Genomic DNA, 19984 nt, shown 5'->3' with positions numbered 1-19984 from the left:
GACACCATTACAGTGTGGAGAGTAGGGGGCATTTGGATTGGGCTATGCAGACAGGGGAGTTAACGCTTTTTCAAGTGCTGTTTCTCAGTCATATGGTTTTGCCCCGAGATAAAAGCTGAAAAAAATGGCATTTGCTGCGTAACTGAAGGACTGTAGAGTTGCACGTGGATTCAGATTTATTAACTGCATGACAATATTTTAGAAACCTAAAGTTGAACAAATAAGTAATACTGATAAAACTCCCCAAAAGGCAAACTCAAAAGGCTCTTCATTTTGTAGTAGTTGATGGCGTGGGTGCAGACAAAAGGAATCTCCTACAGCAAGTTATGCCTTATTTCAAGTGAGGTACCCTGCAGAAATAGGATAATATATATATATATATATATATATAAGAATATTCTTATAAGATCCAGGAATTTCTAAATAAAAGAAATTTGTATTTTCCAAATGTTCACCTTTTTTGTTGTTGCAGTTTTGACAGTGCCTTCTCTGCAAGGGCGACTATTTCCTAGGGGGAAACATGTAAACAAATGTCAGGTAAGGCTGAGCGTCTGTAGTCTCTTTTCCTTCCTCTGCAGACTGCTGGGTTGGGAGCAACAGCCGCCGCTTGCCAGAGGACTGAATTGATGGCTTGCTGAGGGCTTCTGAAGTTAGCCTGAGGCCTGTGTGCGGCTGTAGAGCTGCAGGTTGTCTGCCCCGTAAAGCTTTCCAGAACCCTGCCTCACCTTAACCCTCTTCCCTCAACTCCTGATAAGAGAACATAAAAAGAGCCCTGCTGGATCAGACCAAGGGGCCATTTAGTCCAAATTATTAGAGTGGGCCGGGTCTCTGGCCAGATGCCCCCAGTGGGCCCTCTTCCTTGCTAAGCCTCTGCTGCCTTTCAGTTTGCCCTCTCCCTCTGGGACCAGTTTGCACAACCGCCCATAGAGAAAACACAACGCACATGGAGGACGCTGCCCCGCCTCTCTCTTGTCGCTGCTCTGAGCACACAGGTGAAGAGGCAACGACAGTAAGGTGGAGCGTCAGCATGTGCCCTTGAGAGCAGAGGCGGGCAGAAGGCAGATCTCCAAATGTTTCTGGACTTCCAGCTCCCAGAAGCTCCTGCCAGCACAGCCAATGGTCAGGAATGCTTGGGAGTTCGTTCGTCTGTTCCATTTATATCCCGCCTTTTCCTCCTAGGCAATGGACACAATCTCCATGTTATTCTCACAACCACCCTTTGCGGAAGGTTAGGCAGAGAGTCAGTGATTGGCTCAAGGTCACCCAGTGAGCTTCATGGCTGAGTAGGGGGCTAGAATCCAGGTCCTATACCACACTGACTTCCATACTGGGAACATCTGGAAGTCTACTTCCTGCCAACCCGTGCAGTTGAAGAGCTTTGGAAGCCCTGCAAGACTCTGACTATAAATAGCTGAGAATCAAAAGGTAACCAAGTTTATCTTCTCAGCCCTTTGTTTTGTCGTTCTTTAATCGCGTGGGATTATTATTATTATTATTATTATTATTATTATTATTATTATTATTATTTATTTATATAGCACCATCAATGTACATGGTGCTGTACAGAGTAAAACAGTAAATAGCAAGGCCCTGCCGCATAGGTTTCAGGTCAGGCTTTATTCACTGTTTCCTGCCTTCTGGGTGATCATTGCTAAGAAAGGACTTCTGGTTGAAGTGCCCACCGCGACCACTGATGTTCTCGCTTACCAGACTGGACGTAAACCTGTTCTTCAATTCAGTCAGCAGCGCGGTAATGTTCTGGGAGTCCAGCTCCAGCACTATTTCATCTGTGGTCCAATGTAATGGAAAGCATCAACGCCAAGTGCAGTGAGCAGTGGTGATCTAATTCCCTACCTCCTAATTTTGCACCTCCTAATCGGTGGTGTGTTGCCCAGAGCCCTCCAGATGTGTTGGCCGTGGTAGCTGGGGATGGTGGGAGTTGTGGTCCAATAAATCTAGAGGGCCACTGGTTGGGGGAAGGCTGCTTTAGAGCATTCTAGGCATTTCATATAGTCACCCTTATTGGAAACACTGGAGATTCCAGCACTCCCTCCCCTCCCTCCCCCAGGACTTAGCCCTGGAACCTTTCAGTAGCCAGCAGAACATTTAGGTAAGATATAGGGTAGTTCTGTTTTCCCCATAGTGCAAATGGGGGCCGCGGCTTAGCGATACTGGCTTGCTTAAGGCTACAGAGCGTCCACTTCATGGTTGGGGTACGATTTGAACCAAGGACTTGTTGGTTCCCTGCCTAGTTGCTAAATAAAGTGCCCAAGCTGTTCAAGCTCAGAGTATGGCATATCTGTAGTGGACGAGACTTTCAAAAGCAAGAACGTCTCCATGTGCCCCCGGCCCCTTGCTGATTATATCTGATGCGGTCAGGTAGCTGCACCAACCTACAGCCAGGCTTGAAAGCCAAAAGTTATGAAGGACTTAGGGTGCCCTCTGAGTCACCAAGATAGGTTGAATTTAATTTATTTCTACTATGATTGAGCTGCAGTGAAATCCGTCGGTTGAAAAATGTTTCAATTATATGTCCACCTCATTCTGAAAGCCATTCCAGGCCCTGGTACAGTAAGACATATAACCAGCACCAAAATATCTCTGTGCTTGGTTTAAGATCACTTCTTTTAAGTGTTTTAGATTTCTATCATGCTCCATCTCTCACGGTTTGGCGCAAAGTCTCCTTCCCATCAGTTTTGCTGGTGAGGCGGAAAATCAGCCATTTTCACTTGTTCAAACGGGTAACATCAGAGGCCCGAATCCCATTTTCCTATTCGCTTGCAGAGCAAATACAAACGGTCCAAACGATACAGAGGGGGGGAAAGGACCCACCATATTTAAACATCTCATCGATCAGCACACAAATGTCTTCCACTATTTCGGGATCCTCACGGTGGAGCTGGTAGCAGTCTTTGAGCAGCGTTATTCCGTTGCCCTTCTCGTCTGTGATTATGAATCTGAAGCCACACAACTCTGGAAAGAGGGAGACTGGTTATGAATTGAAAGCTTTCCTCCTGCCCCCTTTTCTCTGTAAATTGTCCATCTGTGCTGGGGGTGAAAGTTGGGACTACGTCTGCATGGCTTGGAGCGCCCCAGCGACAGGCACAACAACGCCATGCTTTGCAGTATAAGCACCGCTTTAGCAACCCGTTCCTCTGGTTGCGTCCGATGGCTTGCCATTAGTTGTGTGGGCCCTGTGAGCTTTACAGCCTGTGTGGGCCCTTTCCCTCTGTGTGCTCTGTGGATGTGAGGGCATCGGGGAGGGGAGGTCAAGAGCAGCCTCATACCCATGTCAGGGTGGTGTGTGTGTGTGCGTGCACGCACGCACGCATGGCACAGCAATGGCATGTCATTTTGCATTTGGGATCCAGATTTATGTCCTGTGATTGCAACTTGGCCCTGGTGCAAAGGGGGAAATGGCCCTGGCCCTCCCATGAGCATAAACCTAGCCATGCTGCTGCTTTTTTCTCTTTCTACATCCGGCTCACACACAGACTCATATTGTGCAGGTGTACTATTCTGAGTTGTTACACTGGTGCAGCAGTCTCTGTTCCACCCTTTCCTTGTCCCCTTGCTTGGCAGATCACAGGGCTGGGCTAATCATCGGCCGAGTGGTGCTGCCAGTCCACTCTTCCAGACTATTTATTACCAGATGTCCTTAAGAGGCTTGCCAGTGCCAGACAGGCATTTTTCGCCAGCACTGGCCTTTCAGGGTGATGGCGGAGAGCCTCCAGCAGAAGCAAGGAGTAGGGCTCGTAATTGGCTTCGTCTATGCAGCCTGAAAAGGAAAGAAACAAACTCCCAGTGAAATAAATGCCAATGTGGGTTTTTTGACGACGTTTCCAACATGCTTACCTTCGCTGCAAAGAAAGTCACGCCCCTCTTCCCCGTCGTTACAGGTGAAACCCTAACCCTGAAAACTCACCATGAAGGGACAAGGCCCAAAAAGCACAGCACGCCGATTCTGCCACTTCTGCGTGCCCGAGGTGCATGTGGAGGATTATGGAGACAAGTTCGATGGCATATTTCAGTGGGTTTTCAGCCACATCAGTCACTAAATCAGCAAAAGAACACAGAGTTCATATTGGCCAGGAAATGTGGTGATTTACTTTATACCCTGCTCTTTCTCAGAAGGAGCTGCCTTCAAGGGGCATTTTCTCGATCAAAAGACGGGATACATATCAAACCGATCAATAGCGGATAGCAGTAAAATTAGTGTGTGTGGGGGGGGGAATCTTTTACTTGTGTATCAACATCTATACCCTTATCTTTCTGTTTCAACTTAAAACACCCAATGTGACTTATTGCAACCATTTAGAAAAACAACAACAAGAAAATATAAACAGACACGGGGCAGCAGATTAAAAAACCCATTTATTTATTAACCCGTTTATTTTATAAAATAAATGTTTTGTGATCATATACCATTTGCAAGCCAAGTTATGAGACAATTTGCAACTGAGTGGGGGATCACCTTGACACATTCGAGCCCAGCTTACCCCCAGTCCAACGGGCAAGCAGAACGTACTATACAAACCATCAAGCACACGCTATCGAAAACTCTACAAGATGGCGCTGATCCATATCTGGCTCTGTTGAACCTGCATAATACTCCAGTAACAAGTTTAGATTTTGCTCCTGCCCAATTGCTCATGGGACGTTTACTAAGGAGCACACTGCCAGCTATTACATCTGCCCTGAAGCCCAGGGTGCCACATAGAGCGCACCCTAGATTACAAGATCAACAGAAGCAGCAGAAAGCATATTATGACAAGCACACAGCACCTCTTCCACCTTTACAAAATAACAAAGGAGCCAGGTTTAATAAAATCAAACAGTAGTTATCCTAAAAGCTTATTTAAATAAAAACGTCTTTAAAGGGGCAATGGCTTAGTCAGTAAAAAAGTCCTAAAACTCCCTTCAGCCCTACCTAGCATAGGCAATGGTGAGGGGTGCTGTAGGCCAAAACATCTGGAGTGCCACCCCTGTACAGGCTGGGCTTGTGTGGGGTTAGATGGTAGTTTTAGTATCCTGGCCCTAAGCTGGCTATGGTTTTTAAGGTAATCAACAATTTGAAATAGAAGCCAATGAAGCCACTATAAAAGAAGTTGCATAAAATAAATTATCCTGTTGAAATCCCCATACCGAAAGGTGTTTAAAAATATAAATATCCTACTTATTAGCTTAAGCATAGTGTGACTGAATTGCGTGACCAGCTATTCTGAAATATATTGGTCCTGATCCAAAGAAAGTAGTGCTAATGTCCTGTTGCCGCACAGACACTTGTTAGAAACTCTGGTCTTCAGCACTTCCTTAGTTTTAGCAAAGACTTAGCACTGGAGTCTGTTTTGAATGTATGGGGCTCAGCCCTCCAACAGCGTCTGAAGCAGCGGAGACTGGTGATTCCGCTGTCGACGCTGGGGGGACGGAATATGCAGTAGCTCCTTTAGCGTTCTGATTGAAATCTGGAGCGGATTCACCATCCCACTGACATTGGAGCCACCAGCCTCCACCTGAATCATGGAATCGAAAGAATTAGTCTTCTCGGGGTGTATGCAGAGACCGTTTCCTTTTTCCTATGGTGTGGAGTTTGAAATTAGGGGGTGCAGGGGGTTACACACACTCACATATACCCCAGAGGCACCCTTGCTCATTTTGTTTTCTCCAAACGTTTCAGATGCAGGTGGCTGCTGCATCAATTCCACTTACTGACTCATGTTGGCACTCCTCTAGTTTTTTCTCAGTCAGTGGTCTCAGTGACAGGCAAGCGATGGCCACAAGCATTTTCTGCCAGAACCCTGGGAAAGTGGCCAACCTTAGCGAATGTTTCTCCAACTACAGAAGCCAACACATGGGTTGCACTCTCTTACGTACCGTTTACAACCAGGGTCCAAATAAGCCCACAGCAAGCGACGCAGATCTCTTTGTTTTCAGCAAAATTACCCAGGATAGTCAGGATGTCTGTGAAGATACCAGCTTTCCTCAGGGCATCTGCAGCTACTTCTGGTAAGCAAAGGAAAATAAATGTTCTGAACAGTGGCTTTTACTGCACTGTAACACACCACTGATAATTGCACTGGTCTTTGTAGGAAACCAATTTATGGCAGTGAGAAATGACAGTGTTGTAAAAACATAAGGAAAGGGAAGAATCCCAATTTAAAATCAGCAAATTAAGTTATACAAGCTTAAATGGAGTCTTCCCACTTTTCCAATTTCTATATTTTTGTATTACAAATATCCAGGACAACTTGGTCAGCGGCAACTAATTTTTAAACGGGTACAATGTTTTGAACACAGTAACTTCGGTGCAAGCTACGATACAAGCAAAGGGCTGCACAGAAAGTTCCTGGAGGCTGGGTCGAACCTTCAGGCCACCTGCTGTAATCCCCACCCAAAACCCAGAGAATCCAGTGCCGTGTTGTGGTTTGGAAGCCCAGGAGTTTTCCAAGCGGGAGGTGAACCACCGTGGCATTTTTCAGGAGGTGTTGTTGACTAAGCCCCAGTTCATCCTAAGGTGGGCAGGTGTCCTTCCTTACTGAGGGCAGCCCTCTATTTTGGAAAGCCCGGCAGAGGACGATCTTCTATTTGAAGGTGTCTTCTATTTCATGGGCTGTCCAGTCCATGTGCAGTTTAAACAAGAATCATAAGAAGGCCTTGGCCTTAAACAAGAATCAACGAGGGCCTTGAAGTTTCCCATCAACCATTTTAGCACCTGGACAGCAGACCGAGCAGGCACAGAAGTCACTTCACTATGGTGAGATGTGTTGTATTTCTATTTAAATTACAGCTGTTATTTCTAAATTTGCACCTAGATACATACATTTCCATATGCAGATGTTATGCACATTTGTGTCCTCTTTCTTGGCGATGCATAAATGGCCAGTCAACTTAGAACAGCCTGAACACCTCCTTTCTGGACTCGACATATCGGTGTAAAAGTGGAGTTACTGTGCCAAAAGCAACGCTGCTTTGAGCCGCGGCAACACCTGGCCAATTGCACCCACCGTTGCTAGACATCATCATGAATAAAGTGCAAATCATCCGGAGCAGCCCTTCGTTGTCGAAATGGGTCCTCATCGAGCTCGTCAGGCAACTGAAAAAGCTTTCGCAGGCCAGGATTTCCACGTTCAAGTTCTGTCCCACTGCTGCCAAAAGCGGAACACAAAACAGGAGCCATGAGCTGCCTCCAGGGCTTGTTCCAAAATCTCACCATCTCATCACAAGTGTGCCAATCACGAGAGAAACTCTTCCTAGATAAGCACGAGGAAGAATCCGTTAACATTCTCTGTGAAAACTGGCTTCACGAGACATGCAGTGTGTGTGTGTGTGTGTGTGTGGAAGGCGTAAACTTCTGCAGCAACAGAATACATCACGTTTGCATAGAAATTGTGCAGTTATGCTTGGAGGTTTTCTCTCAGCCCAGTGATTCTTAAGGTTGTCGTGTAAAGGGAGTGTAATGTGCAAGAGGTGTCCTGCTCCCAACAACGCCGAGGGACATGTGGAACCTCTGCCGCCCTCCTCCACCTGTCCCAAATGTCCCAGGTTATTCATTTGTTGTGTGGAGCTCAAGGCACAGTACATGGTGCATCTACCTTGTGAGGGAGGTTAGGATGAGAGAGAAAATGAATGCCTCAAGATCTCATAGCGAGCTTCATGGTGGAGTGGGGAATTTGAACCAAAATCCCCCCAGTTCTAATCTGACACTGTAATTCAGGGTTTTTTTTGACCTTTTTCAGCCTGAGACTGGCTGGGGAATGCTGGGAGTTGTAGGATTTTTTTCTGTCTAAACATGCATTGGATTGTGTCCTGAATGAACTATACCAGTTGCTTTCGAACTGTGTTCTAGGGAACCTCCTGCTCAGAACCATATCAGGTTTTCTTCAGATCTGAATATGCTGGCCCTGTCAACATCGGATAGTTGGTGTGATTTTTTTTTTAAATGGTAAGAACTGCAAAGCAGTTTGTCTGCTGTGCTGTGTAGTACTTCAGGGATTGTACAAAATCACCATGATAATGATACAGAACCTATCTGTCGCTCATCTCCCTACCTCTGCCAGTGATCTCAAGCAGCAAGGAGCATCCAGCTAACTGGATTTCAGGAGAATCAATGTGATTATTCATTGCGTAAATCACAGGATCCACAAGTCCAAAGAATTTTCCAACACTGACTGTGGGGAAGAAACTGTAGCTGTTTTATTTTATTTTTTGGTTAAAGATGATCTGTTACGGTTCTCCATAAAAAAAATTGTGGCTTCCCCCACCCCCAGCAATAAACCCCCACCTCTTGCATGGCTGTTGGGAAGCTCAGATGCATTGATCTGGACTGGGGACAGCCCACAGCCCTTATTGGGGTGGGGGGCAACCATTCCACCAGGGATTGGAAGCAGGCCAAGCCGACCAGCACAAAGTGGTTATTATTAATGCAGTTGCAGAATCTGTGTAGCTCAGGGGTGCAGAACCTCAGTCCTGGGGCCCAAAACTGGCCCTCATGAGAGTCCCAATCTCTCTAAGGGTCCCCAAATGGCCCCACCCCCATTGCTAGAGGGTTTCCTGGCTTTTGTGCAGGTTTTCTTCCTACTCTAAAATGTTGACAGTAAGAGCTTTAATCGAAAATGTGCCTCTGTTTTTGATACTTTTTGTCCTCGTTCCTTTTGCCTTCAGCCTCACCCGCCACTGGAATGCGGCCCCCGAGGCCATCTCCGAAATGGAATCCGGCCCTCGGGCTGAAAGAGGTTCACTCTTTCACTCAAAGCTCTCTTGCAATCCCTGGAGCACTGTTGGTTAATGCAGTAACCCCCACTGGTAAGGGCTGCATGAGGTCTCCCAGTCTTGTCGCTACCATCAGCCCTCTCCCCATCCAGCTCAGCTCTGGACAAACTCTTTGTATCGTCCAAGCAGAAGCAACATGTGTACGAGGACTACACAGGATCTGCTGTCTATTAGAACTCTACAGCACAGGAAACTGTGGCCTGGATGTAGGAGTCAAGCCACAGTGCTTTCTCCATCCCCTCCTCCCCGGATCCTTTTGCTCCATCCCCTCAGCCAGGAACTGGATGGATGCTCTTTTATAATCACAGAACCGTGTAAATCATCAAGCTTTGAAAAACAAGTAAAATGAAAATAGCAGCACAATCAAAGCATACCTTCTGATTCTTTAAAGAGGCTAATCAGACGCTCCATGCACTTTTCTTGCGCTTCCTCTATGCCCTGGTAAGACATCATGAATTCTGCAGAAGATAAAAACAGCTGCACCTTCCTGTGAAATCCTTCTTATATAAAACATAACTGTCAGAATTATTGTTTTTCAAACACCACCATAAATGCACAAGAAAGAAGCATTTCAAAGCATTACCTAGAACAGTCGGGATCTCACCGGCAAGGATTATATTCAGGAATTCAGGAGGCAAACTCTTCCTCAGCTTTATTAGAGGAGACTTAGCCAGAATGAGGCATTCTCTAATAAATGGATTATCAACCAGCTCCCTAAAATAGCAAGAGAGAGAGAGAGAGAATATCCAGGTAGTTTAGTTGAATCAAATTTAGTTGGACCGATGTACTTCATTTAATTGTTTCATTTATACCTGGTCTTTCTGCCCAAAAAAGCTCCCCAAGGCAACTTATAAAAATAATTTAAAATAGATTTTAAAAATAATACATTAAAATACAATAAAAACATAACAATTACAGAATAAAAGCAGCACCTCACCCCCAGCCCACAGGACTTCTTGAATAAAGTGGCCTTTGCTTGCCAATGTCAGGTGAGCAGAGAAGGAGCTAACTTAACCTCCCTTGGAAAGGAGTTGCACAGTCTGGGAGCAGCCACTGAAAAGGCCCTTTCTCACGTCACCACCAAACATGCCTCTGAATGTAGCAGTCTTGAAAGAAGGGCCTTTTTACATGAGCCCTTCAGATCTGCCCATCTCTAGTTTAGGTAATAACTGTTTTGGTGATATCTTGAGGCCTGATTTTAGACTGAAAAGCAAGATAGAAAATCAAGATACCCAGGTGAGAGGTGGGTATTCATTTCTCTTTGATATTGAGGGCATAATCCAGCTTTTCAATAAACAATGTGTATAGAGGTAGGACATGAATCAGACACACAGAAGACTGTTCAGAGGAGGGCAACCAGGATGATCAGGGGTCTGGAAACGATGCCCTATGAAGACAGACTGAAAGAACTGGGCATGTTTAGCCTGGAGAAGAGAAGATTGAGGGGAGGCATGATAGCACTCTTCAAATACTTAAAAGGTTGTCACACAGAGGAGGGCCAGGATCTCTTCTCGATCCTCCCAGAGTGCAGGACACGGAGTAATGGGCTCAAGTTACAGGAAGCCAGATTCTGGCTGGACATCAGGAAAAACTTCCTGACTTTTAGAGCAGTACGACAATGGAACCAGTTACCTAGGGAGGTTGTGGGCTCTCCCACACTAGAGGTCTTCAAGAGGCAGCTGGGCAACCATCTGTCAGGCATGCTTTAGGGTGGATTCCTGCATTGAGCAGGGGGTTGGACTCAGTGGCCTTATAGACCCCTTCCAACTCTACTATTCTATGAAATTGAAACCAGTGCATTCCTGTTTTAACATCATCATTTGATAAACTGCCGTACTACAGAGCCTCTTGTAGTTCTCTGGTTTGAATGAAGGTTTTAAAATAAGAGCCCAACAGTCCAACATTGCTATAGTAATAGAGCTTACTACTACTACAGCATTTTTGGACTGCTGGGCTCAATCGAATGCTCCCCATTGGGGTCAGTGGGACTTATTCACCGATAAGTGTGTATAGGATTGCAACCTTAGATTTCAGGCTTGTGTCATGGGATCTATTTTGGCTTCTTTACTAGAACTCTGGGACCCACCAACTAGAGGCTGATGCAAAAGACGTACACTTAGAATTAAACAATAGTGAGCCCAGTAGTTTGTTTTGAGTGCCAGAACTATCCTTCCACACCGACATCCACTCCTGGTTACCCCAAGCTCTCTTCGTTTCAGTAGCATAATTTAGGCTGTGTGTGTGATTTTGTTGCTGCTATTATTAAAAAATTGGGAGTCAGAGACCTACTGCAAATCATGCAGAGATCTACTAGGAAAGTCAGATCTGCCCACCCCTGGTTTAAGTAATGACTGGGGATTGTCATACCTGAAAGTATTTTTTTAATGGGGTGGAGCAAGGGCTTCCCCTCCTGTCCACTGCTCAATCATTTAAACGAGCCATTAAAAACTTTCTGCAAAAATGGTTCTCAAAGTAAAGAACTGTCTTTATCCACTTTCTTCCTCTGGTATAGCCTACATATTGTAGTCTTACATCTTACTAGTCTTGTAATGTTTGTTGTTTTGGAAGAGCATGACCTTAAAAGTGGAAAATAACAACAACAACAACAACAGGAAAAAGCAAATCCAGGACTCACCGTGCAGTAGGCCTCATCGTTGGCTCGATCTTTAGCATCATAAGCAAAATAGAAGACAAAGGTGTATCCTGCAGCCTCATGGATATCAGGGCATCCTCCAGGTAACTGGAATTCTCCCTGATGTTACGCAACAATGCAAGTGGATCTTTCACCTAAAAAGAGAAAAACCACTCAAGAAACACAGGATGTGTATACATTTTTTCCCCTTTTCTTTTTTGGCAGAATTATTGTAGTAGAGTCGGCTGTAACAGAAGCGAGTATTAGACAGGCCTCTTTAAGAAGTTGGTACGAGACATACTCCCTAAGTCAATTTTTGTGCATGTACATCATGCTTCTCATTGTCATGCTCACTGATGGTCCTGGCAAGCAAAGGGGCATTTCCTGCTTCCACAGGCTTTCTGCCTCCCTTTGTCCCTTAAAGCTGTTTGGCCCCATACAGCCTCATCTCCTCCCTTTCTTTTATGGCGTTGCTAGGAGGAACCTTTGGAACTGTAGCATTTCTTTGGGAGGTTCCAAGGCAGTTCTAACAGGGCATTTATGCAAGTAGTTCCTTTTCACCTCTTGAGCATTGGCCAGTAGTCAGCCTGCCCAGACTCCCTACCAGTCCATACGGCAGAGAAGTGATATTTAAAGAGGTGCAGAGGTAAGTAGCACACAATTCCAATGAGAGAAAAAAGTAGTTCTGCAAATGAACAAAGCATTTTGCAATTTCATATCTTTCCCTACATTTCCATATCTTCCCCATCGTACAGAGACATACCCAGGCATGGGCAACTTGTAGCCCTCCAGATGTTTTGGCCTACAGTTCCCATCAGTCCTAGTCAGCATAGGGATCATGGGAGTTGTAGGCCAAATTATCTGTAGGGCCACAAGCTGCCCACCCCCTGTTCCAAAAGATTCCTAGATGCCTGCAGAACTGCAGTTCACAGAGTTGCTTAGCCACTCGGTCTGTTTAACCAGAAGGGCATGATCCAACCGCTGCTACACACTTTTAAGTCTACTTTGTTTCTGGGGGAGAAGGACGCGCATCCTTAAATTTCCCCACTGTAATCAATTGGACTCAAAAGTGATAACCTCTTGCTGATTGTACCTGAAGTTTGTATCATAGAATCATAGAACGGTAGAGTTGGAAGGGGCCTCTCAGGCCATCGAGTCCAACCCCCTGCTCAGTGCAGGAATCCACCCTAAAGCATCCCTGACAGATGGTTGTCCAGCTGTCTCTAGAATGCCTCTAGGGTGGGAGAGCCCACCACCTCCCTAGGTCACTGGTTCCGTTGTCGTACTGCTCTAACAGTCAGGAAGTTTTTCCTGATGTCCAGCCAGAATCTGGCTTCCTGTAACTTGAGCCTGTTATTCCGTGTCCTGCACTCTGGGATGATCAAAATCCCCTTTGTCTCCCCTTCCCCACACCTGCACTGAGCAAGCACCATTTCAAATGAAGTGCCCGTTTCAACCTCAGGCAGTATTGAATTATATTTTTTAATATATAATTATCTCACACAAGAACGACGTTTGAAAGTCTCCACAGTGTTGTCTGAGGAACAATGTACTTTCGGAGAGGAGCAGCTTAGCATCTCAAGCAGAATACAACCAAGGGACCAGAGGTCGGATTTGTCACTAAAGGAAAACTTGAGTGCTTCTGGAGCCATGCAGGATTTAAAGTGAGGGTCTGTGGAAAGAAAAAACGGAAGTGCAATTTGTCATTTGTTACCAAATATGTGACCTGAAAGCATATATCCTGTCATGGAACAACAACTCTTATCAAATGGGAAAAGTGAATTAAACTGGAATAGGCAGTGTTGTCCAACATTAGACAATGGTGTTGAAGGTGTTGAAGGTCAGTCCCCGGAGTCACATTTCCCCTGCTTAGGATTCCAAATTGACCCTCTTCCTTTCTCCTGGCCCCACACTTTCCCCAAGTGGTGTTTCCCAACTTTTGCATGGTTTCTCCCCTCCCCCAATATCTTTGTGTGTATATACGAAGCTGAGTTGGATTTGCAGTATTATGTGCATCAGTGCATTCTAATATCTCTCAGAAGTATTACAAGCTGTGCATTAGTGGATAAGGGGTTTTATTTTATTGGAGGTGGGATTGTTCCTTCTTAAAATGTCTCAAAGCGAACACCATAATGTTCCCAACTAGATTGAAGTTCTTTGATTCATACTGAGCGTTTACACAGCAAATCTAAGATTCTTGTCAAATACTTCAACCCATCTTGCGGAAAACATTTACTATTACTTTCGTACTTGGCAGATAGCGCCGTGTTCGGAATGCAGAAATGTTCTTTGATGTGAGCCTCTGCCTATCAGACTGAGACTCTCTAAACTGATTCCGCACACATTTCAAATAAACAACAATTGCTAAGCTAGATACATTTTAATATCCTGGATGCCAGCATTTGCTTCATCCTTGGCCCTTCTCTCTCTCTCTCTCTCTCTCTCTCTCTTGCTATTTAGGTAAAACAGACACATATCCTGAGTAATGTTCCTCGTTTTCAGCCTATATTTTCAAAACATCCACAGCTAAATGTTTTCCTGAAGAGTAAGGCTACTGAAAATTACAAAGAGCAACACTCTGCTACCTTGTTCCACCCTTATCTTCCATTTCATCTCATCAGTCATAAGGGTTTCTGAGCTGAAATCACAAAGCATGAAGGATGCCTCACCAGCTAAGAGGATGTTGGGTGGTTTGAGGTTCCTGAAACACATCAGAGTATTTTTATTAGCATGTTAAAATGGAGTTACAACTGTGCAGGCGATGTAAGCAATTTTACTTTTCCTGGGTGTCTTTTAAAAGAGATTGACGTTTGTGCTACAAACTACTGTACATAAATAACTAAAGATGTTGCGGAGAAACTGGCACAAAGGCGGAATATAGGTACTTAAAAACACACACACACATTTTTCCTCACCTGTGAAAAATATTTTGTTGATGGATGTAAACCAAAGCATCCACCATCTGCCCCAAGAATATCTGAATCACCTATGGAAAGAGAGAAGGGGAATGAAAAGTATGCTACTTTATCAAGTCAGAAATTCTCATCCTGCTGTTCACCCTTGACCACGGGTAAGCAATGGGAATGATACTCTTGATTCTATAGCAGCCTTCCCAAACTTTCTGCCCTCCAGATAATTTTGGACTACAACTCCCAGCATTCCTGACCATTGGCCATTCTGGCTGGGGCTGATGGGAGCTGAAGTCTTAAACATCTGGAGGGCACCAAGCTGGGGAAGGCTGTTTTACATTATAGCAGCACCTGTCAGCATCGGAACTATTCTGCATGCAGGCACTACTGTGCTATTTTGCAATTCTGCCTTCATATCTTAAGTCAGTCTGGATTTTTGCTGTGGGATATGCTTAGGCAGGGGTTGTCGGTGGCAAAAAACATGTCTGAAGTGGGAATTCTCCCATCCAGGCTCTTGCAGTGAATTGCCACAAGAAAGTTGTGTCCAGCTGCTCAGGCAGGAACAGAAAGCCAAACAGCCAGTATTGATATTTGCCCTGGCCAATACAGAGGCCTCGTACTGCCTGCCAGCCAGAAATGCAGATGTTCAGCATCCCTATTCCCTCTGAGACTTGAGGATGCAGTGAATACCCCACTGGGTTAGGTACCACTCTCAGACCATAATGGATGTGATTCAAGCCCTGAATTTACCGACAGTTGCGTCACTCAGTGTAGAACTCACTTCTTTCAGATACTTACCTTTGCTCCTCTACTTAAAAAAAAATCAAAACTCTTGAAGAATTCTCCAGATGCTTTAAAGCCATTGGTTCCCCCTTCTGTCTCTTTCCTCTTCCTCTTTTTTCAAGTTTAATTTGATATAGATATTATTTTATTTAACTTGGCTATGTGTATGTGGGTATGTATACTATATACAAATACATATCATCATCATCATCTTCATCATCATCATATTATTATTATTATTATTATTATTATTATTATTATTATTATTATTATTATTATTATTTAAGCTTTCTTTTTACCCTGATCGGAATTGTCTCATGTTTTTGCCTCTTGGCTTTCATGAAAGATGAAAGGTTCCCTTGTTCTGAATACTGCATCACCAGACAAAGAAAGACAGATGAAATCTACAACAGAATGAAGATGAAATTACTATTGTCACTGAACTCAGTTTTTTTTTTTAAAAGAGTTTGTCAGAGTAAGCCACCCACCGTAGCCAGGGATGGTGACAATTCTAAGGGTGGTTCCAGGCAAGGCTTTGATGAGACCCCCCCCCCCTCATTCACTGAATTTTATAGGGGGTGCAGAGGTTGCCATCTTCCAGTTGTAGCCTTCCTGTGTTTTTTCCACCCTTCTTCTCACCTTTTTCTTTACTGAAGAAAATCCATTAAGGAAAAAAGAAGATATTGATGCACAATATCTTCTGACTGGCAGTGCTACCCTGCCCCTCCGGTGTGGAAGCACTCCAAGTGTCACTAACACGCTGATCCTATGCATTAGGCATGAAGTCATCTCTGAATTAAAATTGTGTTGAAACAATGAGACTTAGATAACATGAACCAGCTGTCAGAGTTCGTTTTTGTATATCCATGAAGAAAAATTCTTGCCCCTGATGTAGTACTTTTGTAAGTACAAGGAGTTTTGTTTTTAATATGGGCCAGAATTCAAGCATTTGTTCCCCCACCCACAGTCTGAAGAGGTATAATCAAGTAACAGGAAATGTAGCTGTCTGTTGACTGTAAATTTCAGTTCTATCAGTGGATGTGTTGAGATTTGAACCTGGGTTTCAAAGATATGGGTATTATTATTATTATTATTATTATTATTATTATTATTATTATTATTATTATTTTGAATTTAAATTATTTTTATGCTGCCTTTCCACATCCAAACATACCCTACTGGATCACACCAATATGCAATTTCCCCCAACTCCCAGGACTCACCAATTTTGAGTTGTTGCTTAAGCTTCACAAAAAAGTCATCCCACTGAATGAAATAGAACTTAATCCCAAGTAAAGGTGCATAGGACTGCAGCCTTAATAGATATCATTTCATTCTTACCCTATTGTCCCAAGTGATAAACATTTCTTTGTAGGGACAGATGTTTTGATGCTTTAGTTCCAGCAGATCCATGGCCTGTTGGGAGAAGAACAAATAAGGGGAAAGGTTTCATATACAGATGTATAACAATTCAAATTAGGTGGGACTGCCAGATGTCTCCTAATTCCATCATATGTATTTTTATTTATTTAAAATATTTTTATTCAACTCACCAAAAAAAAAAACCCAAACCTTCCTAGAGCGGGTTACAAACAATCAGCTAAGCAAGATGGTCCCTGCCCACAGTCTTTCCCCCAACTTCCAGTTTTTCCCCATTCTAAAAGATTGAAATACCTCTCCTAAAGCTTAATTATTTAGTATTGTGGCATTTTTGGCCCCAGATATTTTGTCTGTTGCAGCAAAACCAATTGCAATGACACATTCTAAAGACAAACAAATGTACTGTGACATGAGCTTTCACACCACAAGTACGGAAGATCCTGCGTCAGCTTACGTGTGATGTACAAGGATAAAGAAGAGAAGCTTACCTCTTTGAGAGCGTCATTTGCTTGTTTTTCATCAATGCATTCCACCTGTACATAAGAACAAAAGGAAAAGATGTCCATAAAACTGGAATGACTTATATGACCTGCCGGACACTTCAGATGAAAACTCTGAAATCCCTTTTCACCATTACTATTTATGCAATAAGGGAGAGCGTCCCATGGACATAGGTTTTTTTTTGGATTCCTCCTCCCCAAAATGTTAACACTGCTACAACTTTGGGAGGGGGATTTCATCAACTGATCTCTCCCTCTGCCCCTGTAAACCATCTAGAACTAAGCAGGTTATAAATTGTTAAATAAATGCCAAAAATAAACATCATACACACATGTATAAGTGGTTCCCAATGTGAAAATCTGCTGAATGCTTGCTTATATTAAACTCTGGCTAATCCCCAAGGATTAAAATGGACAACTGAAGAAATGCGAGATCTTTGCTATTATGTTCTAATAAGTTTGTGACCATGCATATTATTAAGAATTATGATGATGTATATATATATAGGAAAGGAAAGGAACCTCTCGTGCAAGCACTGAGTCATTACTGACTCTTGGAGGGACGCCAGCTTTCACTGACATTTTCTTGGCAGGCCTTATAGCGGGGTGGTTTGCCATTGCCTTCCCCGGCCGTGATTACCTTTCCCCCAGCTAACTGGGTATTCATTTTACCGACCTCGGGAGGATGGAAGGCTGAGTCGACCCGAGCCGGCTGCCTGAAACCAGCTTCCGCTGGGATCGAACTCAGGCCGTGGGGAGAGTTTCAGCTGCAGAAACTGCTGCTTTACCGCTCTGCGCCACACGAGGCTCATATATATAAATATGTATTATAATAATTATAATTTATATCCTGCCCTTTTTATAATGTGAGGTAATCATTTCCTGATTAATGTGTTGGCCTTTCAGAAATAATTCACAGGGGATGCACCAGCCGCATCTCGTTGTCATGGAAACCACCTTTTCCTTTCTTTCCCCCTTCTCTCACCTTTTTCAAAATATACTTCTTTTTCACACCATCCTTTTCTTCCTCTGCCGTTGATTCCACCACCAGCATCGTCCCAAGGGCCCCATAAGGCAGCTGCTTCAGTATCTGCATAAGAGGTCAACGTATATAAGCCAACGAGGGAGACCTGAGGCACAATTTCTAACAAGTCCAAGTTCCCACCTCAAGGCAATAATAATAATAATAAGCTACCCACACACCAATCCATGGTATTTAGATCAGTTGTACTATAAATTATCCAGGTGCATTATACTGAACTGCCAGAAAAATTAATAGATAATGCAGGGGTGGTTCTCACATTGCTGCAGCTATGCAGTGAATAGGTTGGATCCAGGGTGTTTTTAAGCATGGGTCAAAAATATAGGCTCAATTTAGACATCATACAAAACCATGACTTCAGCTTTCAACAGAAGCAGCAAACCATCCCCAAAAGCAGGGTTTCAGTGAGATATGGTTAGTCAATATGTATACCCCAAATACTCTAAATACATACATCTAGGGTGACGAGGTTAAGGCCATAATCCTATGCATGCTGGACATCAGGAAAAACTTCCTGACTGTTAGAGTAGTATGACAATGGAACCAGTGACCTAGGGAGGTGGTGGGCTCTCCCACACTAGAGGCCTTCAAGAGGCAGCTGGACAACCATCTGTCAGGGATGCTTGAAGGTGGATTCCTGCATTGAGCAGGGGGTTGGACTTGATGGCCTTGTAGGCCCCTTCCAACTCTACTATTCTATGATTCTATGTTTAGGCAGAAAAAAAGTCCTACAGTTCCCAGCATGCTGGGAGTTGTAGTCCTTTCTTTTCTGTCTTATTATGAATGGGATTGCACCCTAAAATGTAGAAGCAAGAAGCATAATGACATACAAGGAAAAAAAGGAACGTAAAAAGAGAAAAAGAAAAAAACACAATTGGGGTGCAAGCCTATACATGTTTAGGCGGAACAAAGCCCAACAACTCCTATATATAGAAAATATAGAAACAAAAAGCGTATTGACCTAAAAAGAAACGTAAAAAAAGAAAAGGAAAACACTGGTGTTATAGGACGTTAACACAATTGATGTCCTATGAACAACCAGCTTCCCTTAGATATAGAAACTACGTAGAAAATATCGAAAGAAAAAGCCTAATAATGTAAAAGGGGTGGGTGGGAGTTGACTAGGGGATGCTGGGAATTGTAGGACTTCGTTCTTCCTAAACAATGCATGGGATTGCACCCTAAAATAAAGGGAAAAGCATAAAAAACTACAAAGGCCCCCCAAACCATGGAAGCTGTATAAGTTGCCCCCTGCCATGTCCCCCCCCCCAGGCAAAACACCCTGCCTGTCCCTGGGATACCCCCTGCCCATATTCCTAGCCACCCCACCCCACCCACTGAGGAAAAGGGGGCCTCAAACTGCTATCTCCCCGACCCCCCCCAAAATCACCCCCTCTCTTCAGCCCCTCCCCCACCTCGTATTTCTCCATGGCCAAGCTGTGGTGGGGGAGGGGCAAGAGCCACCAACGACTCTTTCCCCTCCCCCACCCCACTCTTCCCCCCCCCACTGCCAATTCTAAAAGGCAGGAAAATGTCTCCCCCAACCCAATAAACTGTCCAATTCCCCTCCTTCAGCTCCTTTTTCTTTCCCCCTTGCCTGACATTTCTCTTTCTTCAATACATCTCAAACACCCATACCCAAATCCCAAAATGTATCCCCCCTTCCTCAGTGGGGTTTTTTTTTTTGGGGGGGGAGAGCTGGTGGCCCCAATATCCATTAGGTGAATCCATTCAGAACCAGGCAGAACTGGTTATAAGGATACTGTTGTTTTTATATTTTTTTATGTTTTAAAACTTTGTATATTTGTGGTGGGTTTTTTTTTTAATTAATGACAATTACATACAATAAAATAAAATAGACAAACTTTCACAAAACAAACCACAAAAAAAAAGGAAAGGAATAGACAAGAACAAAAAAGTAAATCTTAAACAATTTGCTAGATATAATTAGTCTTCCCTTAAATATATA

General features: G+C 43.9%; 1 protein-coding gene across 1 annotated transcript; it reads right to left on the bottom strand.

Annotated features, from left to right (window-relative positions):
• Positions 1 to 451: 451 nt before the first annotated feature.
• Positions 452 to 19445, bottom strand: STKLD1 (serine/threonine kinase like domain containing 1). The gene is made up of 19 exons (XM_063144987.1): positions 19431 to 19445; positions 17959 to 18063; positions 16962 to 17006; positions 16435 to 16509; positions 15393 to 15497; positions 14317 to 14387; positions 13987 to 14102; positions 12955 to 13073; positions 11405 to 11556; positions 9353 to 9483; positions 9144 to 9227; positions 8049 to 8168; positions 7005 to 7145; positions 5875 to 6003; positions 3926 to 4054; positions 3650 to 3778; positions 2833 to 2973; positions 1708 to 1787; positions 452 to 508 (listed from the first exon to the last, which is right to left on the bottom strand). Exons 1-19 carry the CDS (start codon positions 19443 to 19445, stop codon positions 452 to 454), a joined length of 1944 nt encoding a protein of 647 aa, XP_063001057.1.
• Positions 19446 to 19984: the final 539 nt, after the last annotated feature.

The sequence above is a fragment of the Elgaria multicarinata genome, chromosome 19 (assembly GCF_023053635.1).
Source record: "Elgaria multicarinata webbii isolate HBS135686 ecotype San Diego chromosome 19, rElgMul1.1.pri, whole genome shotgun sequence".
Taxonomy (NCBI): domain Eukaryota; kingdom Metazoa; phylum Chordata; class Lepidosauria; order Squamata; family Anguidae; genus Elgaria; species Elgaria multicarinata.
Note: the sequence above shows the minus strand (reverse complement) of the source record. Positions and strands in the feature narration are given on the sequence as shown.

Coding starts and splice junctions, on each gene's coding strand:
- STKLD1 (XM_063144987.1), bottom strand. Junction 8,169..9,143: donor CCTCTTTAAAGAATCAGAAG/GTATGCTTTGAT, acceptor TCTTCCCCACAG/TCAGTGTTGGAAAATTCTTT. Junction 1,788..2,832: donor CGATGAGATGTTTAAATATG/GTGGGTCCTTTC, acceptor ATTGGACCACAG/ATGAAATAGTGCTGGAGCTG.